Genomic DNA, 14,832 nt, shown 5'->3' with positions numbered 1-14,832 from the left:
ACATGTTAAATATATTTCAAGGTATTTATTGTTACATGTTTCAATGCAGTGTACACAGCAATGGGACAAATGAGAAGTTTGTAGACTTAATGAAGACAGTTTAATAAGGGCATTAAGACCAACTTTAAAATAAAATTCGAAAAATCATAACAACCAAAAAATTAGCATACAGTATTAACATTAATAACATTTTGAGCATTTTCAGTTATACAAACCCTAAAGCAGTACTGATGTATAAGGGGCTGAAAAATTAAGTGAAGGTGAAATGCAGTTTAACCTTAAATTATCTGAATAACTGCATGTGGTTGTCAGCAAATAAAAACAATGTTAAATTTTCTTTGCAAGTGAGATAGTTATGAGGTAAACAGATCAAAACATAACAAAATAATAAAAATGAATCTTATAGTCTGTCATGAGACATTCTGTAACATAGTGCGAAAAATGTATCCCCTTTCACATTATACTCAAACAAACCTCTATTTAAATTCTTTGTAGAGAAGATATGAAAATATATAAAATATAACTCAATATGTTCATCATCTACTCTTACTGTAGTGCAGTATTAGTTGATGCTTTCCATTAATATAATATCTGAATACTCTCCACTAAAAGATCATCACACTTTATCTTGTTATTAATTAGTGGAATATTTATTTGTGAAAAACATTTAACATTATGTTTTATAATGGAAAAACGGTTTTCTGACCTCTAACAGTTATTAGAGGTAGCTGCCGAGCTACTCACATTACTCTTTAAGATGTTGTTGTCCAGCACTTTACAGCAGGCTTGTTCTCTGATTTCAGTCAAACTCATTCTTGTTGGGTTGCTGTTAAACAGATAATCAACATATAAATATTACACCTTTTTCAACAAAAACATCAGTTAATTACAACAAAACAGCAGCTGCAACTGAGACACATTTGTGTGACTGTCTAAGATCCTAGATGCCAAAAAGAGAAACCTCAAATTTTAACTTTACATAAACAACTGGACTAGGTAGGTTTAAGTTACTCCAAGACGTTTTGCCTCTCTTCATCCTAGTGCAGTTTCCTTTGATTTTAAACCTCCTTGAATAACAGTAACCTGGCTGACTGAGAACATTCACAGACAGTATATTATATGTCTCTTAAAGTTTACACTTGTCATGATGTTGTTATGAATTGTGAAGGAAAAAATCAGGTGGCTTGTCACTTAAAACTCTGAGCAGGATCTAAACTCTGTGTGTGTTTTCACCAGTATGAGGAGGACAAAATGATTGTGAAAATAAGGTAATTCAAAATCGACTCAAATGTTGTGTTGATTCTTAGTGAGTCCAGCGTTGATGCAGTTTGCCAGCAGGGGACGCCGTTCATGTGGTAATGAGCCAAAAATCATGTGGATGAAGTCATGAAGACAAAAGTGAAAGAAGAATATTCAAAATGAAGAGAAACAATATAAAGCAACCCAAAGTTAACATTTTCTAAATGTAGTTCTTTGAATAAATGGCTGAATGAATCACCTCTGCTTTCTGTTTCACAAGGACAGATGTGTGTTTGCCTTCTTAAAAGTATTTTGCATGACTTTTATGCGTCACTGCTCCTCAGAGTTTAAGTTCTCATGTCACAGAGAGTCTGAACTGTTTTCATGCACTTACACTGGAAACTGCATCAGGATGATGTTGCCAATAACTCTGCTTGTAGTGTTGGGTTTTCTGAGTCAGGGTGAGAAATTTTTCACAGTTAGCCAACATTGGTAAATTCTCAAAAGTTCATATTTGGCATAAATATCACTTACCTTGCTCTTGCCTCAAATCTTTGATGTCTAATTTATTGTAATCTACACTGCTAATTCTCAACGTTTGTATTTCATTTTCATTTCAGAGTCTTCTGCCAACAATTTTTTGACTCAGACTGACAAATCCAAGTCTGTTAGTCTTGGAGGGACTGTGGCCATCAGCGCCACAGGGAGTTCAAATATTGGTGCTGATCTCAGTTGGTACCTTCAGAAACCAGGACAGGCTCCAAACTCTTATACGCTCTGCATCAACTCTCTTCTCTGGAACTCCGTCTCGATTCAGTGGCAGTAGATCTGGTTCTGACTACACTCTGACCATCAGTGGTGTTCAGGCTGAAGATGTTGGAGATTACTACTGTCTGGGTGCCCATGGTGGAGCGTTCACACAGTGATTTAGAGCCGTACAAAAACCTCCTTCAGTTTGACTGAAGTGAAAACAACTTGCTGCAGGTGCAGAGGGTTGGTGAAGAGACTGTGATGAGGATAACTGTTCCAGTGAACACAACTCAAGAGGCATCAAGCAGAAGCACAATGAATCTAAATAAAACTGAAACAAACTCACACACACTCTTCCATATTACAGTTTTAAACTTATAATATTATAATATTATCAGTTCAGTAAATCTCTTTCTGAGTAAGTTGGGAAAGTAAAATTCTTGTGGGACTATAGACACTAATACAAATAAAATGTTTAACAGTGACTCTGATAGCTGCACAAAACAATTTAACATAACAACAGCCCTAACAGAAACAAACATTTCCAATTAATTTTAAAAATGCAAAATATATTTATACTCTAAATTTTTATTCATTTTCTATTTCAACATCACAAAGCAAAAAAATCCAAAGATCTCCTGCACTACATATTTATCCTCAGGAATAATGCTAAGATAATATAAAAGAAACACAAAAACAATAACTCATTATATTCCACTGTTTTTTAAGGATGCATTAATGTTCATACCACATTTATGATGAATGAAAAGTTTCTTTTGTCACCATGTAAAACTGTTACGATAACCAACATCCCATGATAATTATTTTAGGGAGAGTTAAACAATAGCTCTTCTTAGCTTTCTTGCTGACCGATACCACTTTCATAAAACAAGAAAGCAAACTATCTATCTGTCTATCAACATAATGAGACCACGATATGTTCTGTAAACATTTACTCTCTGCTCCAGACAAATGTTGCCTGATCACATATTTGAGCCGTGATTTTTACCTAATTAAAAATTACGTTTTGTCCATATTTATCTTCATAAAAATGTGTATTCTTTACTTTTCATTTCTACATAATGTTACATTTATTACCAATTCCAAAATAAAAGACATTGATATTTACATGATCAGCTTAATATTTTCCACTGAGAAGAGTATCAGTCGCAGTTATAAAACCACTTCATTCTTTCTGCTTTTTGGAAGATAAAAGACCAAACACTTCATAAAGATATTTTCAGTGCAAGCTTTATTAGCAAAAACATTAATCATCAACTGGGTGCCCATGGTAGTGGAGTGTTCACACAGTGATTTAGAGCCGTACAAAAATTTCCTTCAGTTTCACTGTTTATCTGGTCCAGTGAAAACAACGCGAGACATCAAACAGAACAAAAATTAATCTAAATATATCTGAAACAAACTCAATTAGCTCTTCCATTTTCAGTTTTAAAGGGATATTCTTGTTTGTTTATAAAGTCTCTTTCTGAGTGAGCTGGGAAACTTAAATTCTTGTTGGACTAAAGCCACAGATATCAACAATTTAAATGTCACAAAGTAAAAAAAATAAAAAACAATGATTTGTACTATCACGTATACTGTTAAAATCAGGAATGATGCTTAGATAATGTGTTATAAAATAAATACAAGGACACTTACTAATTATAATACACAGCTTTATTTAATGATGGTTTAATATTCATGCCACATTTTTGATGAGTGAAAAGTTTCACTTGGAGTGAAATATTATTCAGTTTATTTTGAAAAGTTAAGGACACAAAGAAGAATATGCAGAAAATCAGTATAAGAAAGCAACATGCACACTAACACTGAGTAGAGAGCTGTGAAACTTGCAGACATATGTGAACAGAGGAGATCTGTAGCTTCATCAACCCATCTGTATCAAAGAAGCAGCATCATTTCAGAGAGAAGTGTTGCTGAAGCTCTACTCTGAGCAGCGGTCAGGGTCCAGAGTTTGAGTGACAGGGCTCTGGTCATTCAGACTGGCCTCACAGCTCACTGAGCCCGCCTTCCTCCACTGGTCTGCAGGGAGGCTCAGGGTGCTGCTCCAGCTGTAGTGGCCGTCCCTCCCATGACCTCTAGGCTGTGTGACACCCTGAGGAGCTGCTGCTGCCCCCCACCTTCCAGCCCAGCCTCCATGCTGAGGGGAAGCCCCCCTGGCCAGACACACCAGTGTGGCACTGCCCTGCTGCAGCTCCTCTGTGGAGGGGGGGAGGACAGTCAGGGTGGGCCGCACCACACCCACTGGAGGAGAGAGGGGGGAATGAGAGGGGGGGAGAAAGACAAAGGAATGAGAGTGAAGGCTTGTAATAGAGAAAAAGACATGCTGGTAATTTCTCATATTTTATCAAATAAAACAGAATAACTACTAAAAAGGCTAAGTGATGATGATATATGTGTTTCATAATGTGTGACAGTGAATAACTCATCCCTGTGAGGAGTTTCTTCTGTTTAATCTGACAGAGATGAAACACTCATGTGAATACAGTTAAAACTCATCTGTCTCTTTCACTTCCTTTTCACTACATGTAAAATGAATGAACCGTTAACACAAAGATAAGCTTCATTTACTGATAAAATCCTGTTTGTGTTTAACAGGAATCCACTTACACTTAAATCAAAAATACAGTTTGAATGTTCAAAATGTTCAAAATAATAAAATGTTCACCTGACATTATATTTATTCATTAAAAGTTTTACTTGACAGACTGTCTTTAAACAATTTTAGAGCAATTAAATCTTTCAATAACAAAAGAAAACATACAATGAATTAGTTATTTTTTGTTTCTTTAAATTATATTCAATGAATGTTATTAAGTTTTTCTCAGAGTGTGAGCTCAGCTTGGTTTAAGAAAATAACCAAAATTATCAACAACAAATAAGCACTGAACTTGATCTACGTGAATATTAGATTATAGTCACATTTGCAATATGTTGTATAAAATAAAAATATCTGGTACTTACAGTCAACGGTGAGTTTGGTTCCTCCACCAAAAGTCCACCACAGTGATACAAACTCATTAAGTGGCCGTACAAAAACCTCCTGCACTGTGAACAAGCATCTATACAATGAAAAAAATCTCTGTGTTTTCTAAATACACAGATATATATATATATATACTTCATTGACTTTACAAAGCGTTTTTTAGTGATATGGATTGAAATTATTGCATAAATGAAAAATAAAAAAGTTTCTACACCTTGGTGAGGTTACGTCTCCTTTGTAACAAAGTATTTTCTCTCAGTTTTTATCTCTTGATATGGTCAAATGAACATGATACTTTTAAATAATTATTTCCAATACAAATGTTAGCAAACAGAGATGTGTTATTTATCTATAGTGAACCCTATCAGTAAATTAAAGACAGACAAACAGACATATCATACCAACCACATGACCACAATCTTAAGTTGGAATCCTCAACTGCACTTCTAATATAAATATTTTCTTCTGTTCCATTAACATCATAGATGGTGTAAATCCAAGCAGTATTCCTCCTGATTTTGTGTCCCATGTTGCCTTCAGTCTGTTGAGAGCAGAGAAATCATTTCCATAGAGAGGAGGCTTTGCATCGTCAGCTGATCCTCCAGTGAACTGAGAAGGTTTATAGTCCTGTGAGTTCAACACTGCAGGACTCAGATCTGTCAGTCAACACGGCAGAAACCACAACCACCATGACTCTCATCACCATCCTCATCTGGACGCTGGCGTGCTGCTGTTTTACAGGTTCATTCACTCAGCAACATTTCAGACATGATGTGCTGCCTTTTCTCTCATTTCTTTCTGCTGATAAATGAATGATTTGTTTTTGTGTGCAGGATGCAGCAGTCAGGTGTCTGTGACTCAGCCTCAAGTAAAGACATCTACTCCAGGATCCACTGTCACTCTCACCTGTAAAACCAACCAAGCTGTTTACAGCTCGGGTGGTTGTGAGCGTCTAAGCTGGTATCAACAGAAATCTGGACAGCCTCCAAAGCTCCTTATTAAATGTGTGAACACACGTGAATCAGGAACACCAGCTCGGTTTAGTGGCAGTGGAAGCAGCTCTGACTTCACTTTGACCATCAGTGGAGTTCAGACTGAAGATGCAGCAGTTTATCACTGTCAGAGTTACCACAGTGGTGGAGTGTTCACACAGTGATGTGCAGTTGTACAAAAACCTCCCTCAGTCAGACTGCAGGAGACACTGAGCTGTTACAGCAGGAACCGACTGCAGCTGCTGAAGAGGAAGAGACACAGACCACTGAACACAGAGCTGACATTAACCTCACCAAGCACAAACTACAGATTCACAAAAACATGATTTCATGATTCATTACATACTTTCTATTAAGTCCATATGATACAGTGTGACAGACAGTGGGACCAACATCCCACTATGTGCATTTAAAAAAATATTTAAAAGAGACACCCAAATACACAAACATGTTTTATATAACATACTCAAATAATGAAAGGTGCATCAAGGAGGTGAAGCGGAAATGTCAGCAGAGACTGGAGAAACACCTCAACACCAACATCACCAAAGATATGTAGCAGGCCATCAAAACCATCACAAACTACAAAAGCAGGCGCTTCCCCATCATGTGTGAGGCCACATTACAAGATGAGCTAAACCCCTTTTATGTTTGCTTTGATGTCCTCAACAAAAAGTCTGCTGCAAAGTTGACTCAAGCGCCAGAGGACCACAGCAGATGTGAGGAGAGTCCTGCTGAGAGTAAATATGAGTAAATTAGTTGGGTATGATAACATTCGTGGCCGTGTACTGAAAACCTCTGGCAACCAGCTAGTTGATGTTATTACTGACATTTTCAACATCTCACTGTCTCAGGTGAGTGTTCCCACCTGCTTCAAGAAAACCACCATCATTCCTGTACCTAATAAGTCTGAAGTGTCTAGTCTGAACGACTACCGCCCTGTGGCACTCCCCCATTCTGATGAAGGGCTTTGAGAAACTAGTTCTTCAGTACATAAAGAACAACATCCCAGCCTGCCTGGACCCTCACCAGTTCGCTTTCAGAACCAACAGACGACACCACCATCATCGGATGGATTTCACACAATGATGAGGCTCCACATAGGAAAGAAATTGATAATCTTGCAGAGTGGTGCTCAGAGAACAACCTACTGCTCAATGTCAGCAAAACTAAGGAGCTGATCGTTGATTTTAGGAAAAAGGGGATAAAGACGAACACTCCGGTCTACATCAGTGGTGCTAAGGTACAGCAGGTGAACAGGGAGAACGTGACATGGTCATCTCACATCTCCACGCTGGTGAAGAAACGTAAGAAACAACTGTATTTCTTGAGGAAGCTTAAGAAGGCCAAATTCCTGTGCCAAGTTTTTGTCAGCTTTTACAGAGGAGCAATAGAAAGCACCCTGACAGAAAACATCACAAACTGCCATGGGATGTGCACGGCCCAGGACTGGAGGGCTTTGCTGTGGGTGATTAAAACTGCTCAGAAGATCATTGGTACCCATCTCCTGAGCATCAGTGATATCTGTGAGGTGAGCTGTGTATGCAGAGCCCAAAGGATACTTAAGGACAGTACCCACCCAGCCACAGCCTGTTCTCCCTGCTGCCTTCTGGGAAGAGATATGGAAGTTTTTGCTGTCACACCACCAGACTGCAGAGCAGCTTTTTCCCCCAAACTATCTGACTTTTAAACTCAAATTCATCCTCAGCACTGCTCCACTGACTATAGTTTATTTCTTTATTAATGTATATTGGGACAAAATAAACTTACCTTCCAACCTCTTATTTTATGCAATTTTAGAAAACCCAAAAGTGAAGGAGAAAGACCATGATGAACAGCCTGTTGTTAGTGTTCTTCCCCCAAACACAGTGCTGCGCCCACTGCCCGGTTCAAGCCTTCACTAAAATATTGTAAATAAGCTCTATTAAAGAAACAAAATATCTGGACCTCACTAATTTCGAACCCTGAACACAGTGATTCAAGCTGGTTAAAAACACAAAACCTCCACCACACAGCACTGAGCTCAAAACACACAAATGTGACAGAAAATGTTTTAAAAAGCTTTCTATCATTAATTGATGTCCTTCAAATTGCAAATTGATAACATGAATATTATGGTACAGTTTTTTTAGCGTTTTGAAATATTTTGATAAAATGTCTAAATGTTGGAGGAAACTTAGTAACAGATATTTATCCAGTATTCATTTCCTTCATTCTTACAATGGAGAGTTTTCATACTGACACTTTGCATCGTCAGCTGATCCTCCAGTGAACTGAGAAGGTTTATAGTCCTGTGAGTTCAACACTGCAGGACTCAGATCTGTCAGTCAACACAGCAGAAACCACAACCACCATGACTCTCATCACCATCTTCATCGTGACGCTGGCCTACTGCTGTTTTACAGGTGAGGATGATTTTAAATATGAAATTCCAAAGTAATCAAATCACTAAAAGCATACATTAACTAATTGCTGGATATAACAAACGTGAACAGTTTACATCTTAAAATGCGCCAATTAATGTTCAGTGTTTTTCCTCCTTCTTTCAGGATCAAGTAGTGAAGTGACTGTAACTCAACCTGCTGTAGTCACATCTTCTCCTGGATCTACAGTCACTCTGACCTGTAAAACCAACCCAAAAGTTTATGTTTGGTCGGATGGAGATAGTCATCATAAATCACTAAGAATTATGCAACACAACTCTCCTGTAAATGTAATGGAAAAGTATCATTAATTATCATTCAATGAAACTTTTGTATCTACAGTAAATAATTTATCCCTGCAATGTTTGGCTTACTGCTACTTGCTACTACTACAACCTCCACTGTAGGACAGACTGCTACCATGGAATGGAATGGGAGAAATGAGGGACAGATGAAATAAAATGGTAAAATTCAGTGAAATGTGAATAACTGCACATGGTTGTCAGTAAGGAACAACAATGTTATATGTTCCTTGCAAAGGAAAGTGACACAGAACTAGATAAAAACACAATACAATAATGTAAACGAATCGTATAGTCTGTCACAATACATTCTGTGGTACATATGGTGCAAGGTTGGTTAACCTAATGCAGTGAAACCTATAAATGTCACCAAGCACATATTTCATATTCACTTAAAAAGTGGGAAAAAATGGTGATCCTGTTTCACATTTTAGTTAAACAAACTTTTATTCATGAAGCAGTGGAGAAGACATGTGGCATTTGAGACCTGGATTCGATTCCTATTTTGAATTCCCATTCCTGCTGCAACACATCCACCACTGTGTCCCTGGCATGACACTTAACCTTTAGTTGCAGAGGAGTGTGACCTCTGACATATGTAGCAACTTCAAGTCGCTTTGGATAAAAAGCATCAGGTAAATGTATATTTAAATTTTTTGTTGAAAAGAGAGTCAAAAGATAAAATATAACTCAATATGTTCATCATCTACTCTTACTGTAGTGCAGTATTAGTAGATGCTTTGCATTAATGTAAAATCTGAATTCTGTCCCAAAAGATCGTCACAATTCATCTTGTTAGTAAATAGCGGAACATTTATTTGAGAAAAACATTTAACATTGTGTTTTAAAACGTAAAAACGGACTACACTTTAGTATCCTGGCCATCAACAGTTGTTCGTATCTTGCTGCTGAGCTAATCACATTATTCCTGAAGATGTGGTTGTCCAACACTTTACAGCATAAAACAGCAGCTCCAACTGAGACACATTCGTTTTTGTTGTGTATGTGTTGTGTGTCCTGAACCTGGAAAGCACTTTAGTCAGCTAGGGTTGTTTTTAAATGTGCTATATAAATAAACTTGAACTTGACTATCTGTTAATGAGCCCAAAATCATCTGGGACAAGACACAAGCAAGAGAAGAATGTTCACAGTGAAGAGAAACAATATAAATGTAGTTCTATGAATAAATGGCCGAATAATCCTCAAGATTAACTTCCCCTCTATGTCACCACTGCTTTCTGTTTCACAAGAACAGGTGTGTGTTTGCCTTCTTAAATATATTTTGCATGACTTTTATGCGTCACTGCTCCTCAGAGTTTAAGTTCTTCTGTCACAGAGAGTCTGAACTGTTTTCATGCACTCACACTGAAAACTGCATCAGGATGATGTTGCCAATAACTCTGCTTGTGGTGTTGGGTTTTCTGAGTCAGGGTGAGAGAGCTTGAAAATGTGTCTGACATATTTTCATCTTTGGTCCAAAGACCAAGACTACACTTTGACCATCAGTGGTGTTCAGGCTGAAGATGTTGGAGATTACTACAGTCTGGGCTACCATGGTAGTGGAGTGTTCACACAGTGATTTAGAGCCGTACAAAAACCTCCTTCAGTTTGACTGTTTATCTGGTCCAGTGAAAACAATGCAAGAGTCATCAAGCAGAACAAAAATTAATCTAAATATATCTGAAACAAACTCACATTAGCTCTTCCATTTTAGTTTTAAAGGTATATTCTTGTTAGTTTATAAAGTCTCTTTCTGAGTGAGCTGGGAAACTTAAATTCTTGTAGAACTAAAGCCACAGATATCAACAATTTAAATGTCACAAAGTAAAAAAAAACTAAAAATGATTTGTACTATCACGTATACTGTTAAAATCAGGAATGATGCTTAGATAATGTGTTATAAAATAAATACAAGGACACTTACTAATTATAATACACAGTTTTATTTAATGATGGTTTAATATTCATGCCACATTTTTGATGAGTGAAAAGTTTCACTTGGAATGAAAATAACATTCAGTTTAATTTGAAAAGTTAAGGACACAAAGAAGAATATGTAGAAAATTTTAGAAAGCAACATGCACACTAACACTGAGTAGAGAGCTTTGAAACTTGCAGACGTATGAGAACAGAGGAGATCTGTAGCTTCATCAACCCATCTGTATCAAAGAAGCAGCATCATTTCCAGAGAGAAAGTGTTGCTGAAGCTCTACTCTGAACAGCGGTCAGGGTCCAGGGTTTGAGTGACAGGGCTCTGGTCATTCAGACTGGCCTCACAGCTCACTGAGCCCGCCTTCCTCCACTGGTCTGCAGGGAGGCTCAGGGTGCTGCTCCAGCTGTAGTGGCCGTCCCTCCCCATGACCTCCAGGCTGTGTGACACCCCTGAGGAGCTGCTGCCCCCCACCTTCCAGCCCAGCCTCCATGCTGAGGGGAAGCCCCCACTGGCCAGACACACCAGTGTGGCACTGCCCTGCTGCAGCTCCTCTGTGGAGGGGGGGAGGACAGTCAGGGTGGGCCGCACCACACCCACTGGAGGACAGAATGGGGGAGGAGAGAGAGGTGGGAGTAAGACAAAGGAATGAGAGTGAAGGCTTGGTAATGGAGAAAAATTACTTGCTGGTAATTTCCTATATTTTATCAAATGAAACAGAATAACTTGTGCAGCTGCTCATGTATCACTTAGTATCAGACTCATGTGAATACAGCTAAAACTTGTCATCTGTCTCTTTCACTTCCTGTTCACTACATGTAAAATGAATGAACCGTGAACACAAAGATAAGCTGCATTTACTGATAAAATCATATTTGTATTACAGGAATCCAGTTTTTAAAATCAAAAAACATTTTGAATGCACGAAAAGAATAAACAAAAATTAAATTAAACTACTGATGTTATCTAAGAGCACTAAAAGTTTTACTTAACAGAATGTTCCTTTAGACATTTTAAAACAATTCAAAGCTACCAAATAAAAAATAGAAAATAATAAAACAAATGAGTATTTTTTGTTTCTTGAAATTTTAATTAACTGCAATACTGAATGAATATTGAGTTTTAACTCAGATTGTGAGATTAGCTTAATAAAATATTGAAAATGATTAACAACATAAAAACAATGAACATGATCATATTGTCGTTCAATGTCAAATAAATGTCATATTTGCAATATGTGTTATGAAATAAAACTTTCTGGTACTTACAGTCAACGATGAGTTTGGTTCCTCCACCAAAAGTGTACCACAGTGATACAAACTCATTAAGTGGCCGTACAAAAACCTCCTGCACTGTGAACAAGTATCTATACACTGAAAAAATGCTCTGGTTTTCTAATACACATAAAAAAAAACATTTCATGGAATCCACAAAGTTTATACAACAATATGGATTAAATTTACGGTTTTAATGAAGTTTATTGATATTATTTTTTTCACATATCTACACCTGACAGAGATACATTTACAGTCTTTTTGCAACAATGTAATTTCCTCCCCAGTTTTAAATGACTTAATCCATGGTTTAATTAACATAATGCATTTAGATGATAATAAAGACAATTTCATGTTAAGCAGAATGGAATATGTTATTTAACTACAGTAAACCCTGTCATTAATTAAAAGCAGACAAATAAACATATCATACCAACTACAGTGGACACAAACTTATCCTTAAATCCTCAACTTCTAATATAATGTTGTTTTTCTGTTCCATTAAGATCATACATGGTGTAAATCCAAGCAGAACTTCTCCTGATTTTGTGTCCCACGTTGGCTTCAGTCTGTTGAGAACAGAGAAATCATTTCCATAGAGAGGAGGCTTTGCATCGTCAGCTGATCCTCCAGTGAACTGAGAAGGTTTATAGTCTGTGAGTTCAACACTGCAGGACTCAGATCTGTCAGTCAACACGTCAGAAACCACAACCACCATGACTCTCATCACCATCCTCATCTGGACGCTGGCCTGCTGCTGCCTCAAAGGTCAGGATTATTATGAACATAAAATTAGAAACTAATCAGATCACTAAAATCATTCACATACATGCAGTAATTGCAGGATTTAACATACGTGTCTACATGTGAGTGAATTAATGTTCAATGTTTCCCTCCATTATTCAGGATCTAGTAGTGAACTGACTGTCACTCAACCAGCTGTTATCACATCTTCTCCTGGAGCCACAGTCACTCTGACCTGTAAAACCAACCCAAAAGTTAAGACATGGTCAGATGGAGATAGTAGAGTACACTGGTATCAGCAGAAATCTGGAGAAGCTCCCAAGTTGGTCATCAAACTGGGTAAAAATCCTACAAGTGAGTTTTCTTCCAGATTCTCTGGCAGAGGAGACGGAGTGAATGCTGAGATGACCATCAGTAGAGTTCAGACTGAAGATGCAGCAGTTTATTACTGTGAGAGATACGATGAAATAAGCAGTGCTTGGGTGTTCACACAGTCATTTGTAGTCGTACAGAAACCTCCCTCAGTCAGACTGCAGAGACACTGAGCTGTTATAGCAGGAACCATGTGCAGAGGAAGAGACTCAGACCAATGAACACAGAGCTGACAGTAATCTCACTAAGCACAAACTACAGATTCATATTAATACATTGATTAAAAGACTTTTAAAATCTAAGGACACCACATCATATTCCATTCACATCTACTGTCAGCTAAACAGACTCTGACAGTAGCGACCTTCTCAGTTTTAGTTGCTGTATTATCACCCTGACCTCAGTTCAGAATAACAGGGCCTCCTTCTGCAACAGTGTTGTTTATACCCCAATTCAGTGAGTAAGGATTTTTGTAAAGCTGTTCTTTCATCTGCAGCAACCACCTACACCAAAGCAATCTGACTTCTGCGCTCATTCCTGATTATCCTCATCCTCATTATTACAAAGCATAGTATCACTTCTGCTGTTTGATCTGAACATTTCTCATTTTAATCCGCCCCAGCCTCAGTCTTGACTCTGGTGTAGCACAGAACAGCTGATTTTCTCTCCTGCTCTCAGGATTAATTGTTTTGTAAACTTGGATTTGTGCTTGACTTTCACACACATGTTGTGTTATCATCTTCAAACTGAAGGTGACAAATCAACTCCAGTGAGGCTTCAACTCTTTTGTCTGTAACGCAATGTTAAATGGTCAATACTTACATAGTGGTCTTCCAACCACTCAAAACGCTTTTACACTTTGTCACAGTCACCTAATCAGTTTTATCAAAGTGTTTAACAATAAATAAATAAACAAGACATTATGAACTAATCGTCATATGAATACATTGTGTAAAATTCATAAATGAACCAACAATTTATAAATTAATTGAAGAAATGACTGAAACTTACCACACAATTATGAAAATAATTATATTTCACTTGATAAAGGCTTAAAAAGTTACTGATGTTGGCCTACTCTGCTGCAAATAACACACGAAGGCCTATGAATGCTAATGGTAGGAGGGAAATAAGGTTTAATGTCTGCTAACACTGAGGTTAAGTTTCATTCATGGCCTCTGTTTGAAAGTACAGTTTTATTTTTCTTTATATCCCAGCTGAAGCATCTGAATTAAGAGACTGATGTACATGATCATGGAAATAAAATACAAAATCAACCTCATGTCATTATAAAGTTGTTGTGAAGCTGGAGTGCCTGTATCTATTCATGAAGACAAAGGTATTACAGCAGAGAGGAACAGAAAACTATAGGTTTCCACATGTGCTTAATCAGTCCACAGGGAGATGTAGTCTGTACTTAATCCACCTCATCTCTCCCTTACACAACAGGTTGTTCCCAAATGTATTTTGCATAACTTTTGTGCATCACTGCTCCTCAGAGTTTAAGTTCTTCTGTCACAGAGAGTCTGAACTGTTTTCATGCACATACACTGAAAACTGCATCAGGATGATGTTGCTAATAACTCTGCTTGTAGTGTTGGGTTTTCTGAGTCAGGGTGAGAGATTTATAACAACTAACCAACAACTTATCTAACCCTGTTAAATTCTCAATGTTCATTTTTTATATAAATATCACTTACCTTGCATTTTGTCTCAAATATTTATGCCTAATTTCTTGGAATATACACTGCAAATTCTCAAGGTTTGTATATAAATTCTCATTTCAGAGTCTTCTGCCA

At 37.4% G+C, this 14,832-nt stretch overlaps 2 pseudogenes and 3 gene segments (V, D, J or C); 3 read left to right on the top strand and 2 right to left on the bottom strand.

Moving 5' to 3' along the window:
• The first annotated feature begins 1,623 nt into the window (after nucleotides 1-1,623).
• Nucleotides 1,624-2,292, top strand: LOC119887861 (annotated as a pseudogene).
• Nucleotides 2,293-3,923: 1,631 nt separating this feature from the next.
• On the bottom strand, nucleotides 3,924-5,098 carry LOC119887860 (annotated as a pseudogene).
• A 553-nt stretch (nucleotides 5,099-5,651) lies between these two features.
• LOC119887859 lies at nucleotides 5,652-6,152 on the top strand. The segment is given in 2 exon segments: nucleotides 5,652-5,737; nucleotides 5,830-6,152. Coding segments are annotated over 2 exon segments (375 nt in total).
• Nucleotides 6,153-10,640: 4,488 nt separating this feature from the next.
• LOC119887858 lies at nucleotides 10,641-11,946 on the bottom strand (the record flags this gene model as incomplete). The annotated part of the segment is given in 2 exon segments: nucleotides 10,641-11,242; nucleotides 11,912-11,946. Coding segments are annotated over 2 exon segments (355 nt in total), but the record flags the coding sequence as incomplete, so codon positions are not given.
• A 679-nt stretch (nucleotides 11,947-12,625) lies between these two features.
• LOC119887862 lies at nucleotides 12,626-13,111 on the top strand (the record flags this gene model as incomplete). The annotated part of the segment is given in 2 exon segments: nucleotides 12,626-12,685; nucleotides 12,824-13,111. Coding segments are annotated over 2 exon segments (340 nt in total), but the record flags the coding sequence as incomplete, so codon positions are not given.
• Nucleotides 13,112-14,832: the final 1,721 nt, after the last annotated feature.

Source organism: Micropterus salmoides, unplaced genomic scaffold (assembly GCF_014851395.1).
Source record: "Micropterus salmoides isolate LMB-PRFRI ecotype aquatic unplaced genomic scaffold, ASM1485139v1 Ms_hic_scaffold_440, whole genome shotgun sequence".
NCBI classification, from domain to species: Eukaryota; Metazoa; Chordata; class Actinopteri; order Centrarchiformes; family Centrarchidae; genus Micropterus; species Micropterus salmoides.
Note: the sequence above shows the minus strand (reverse complement) of the source record. Positions and strands in the feature narration are given on the sequence as shown.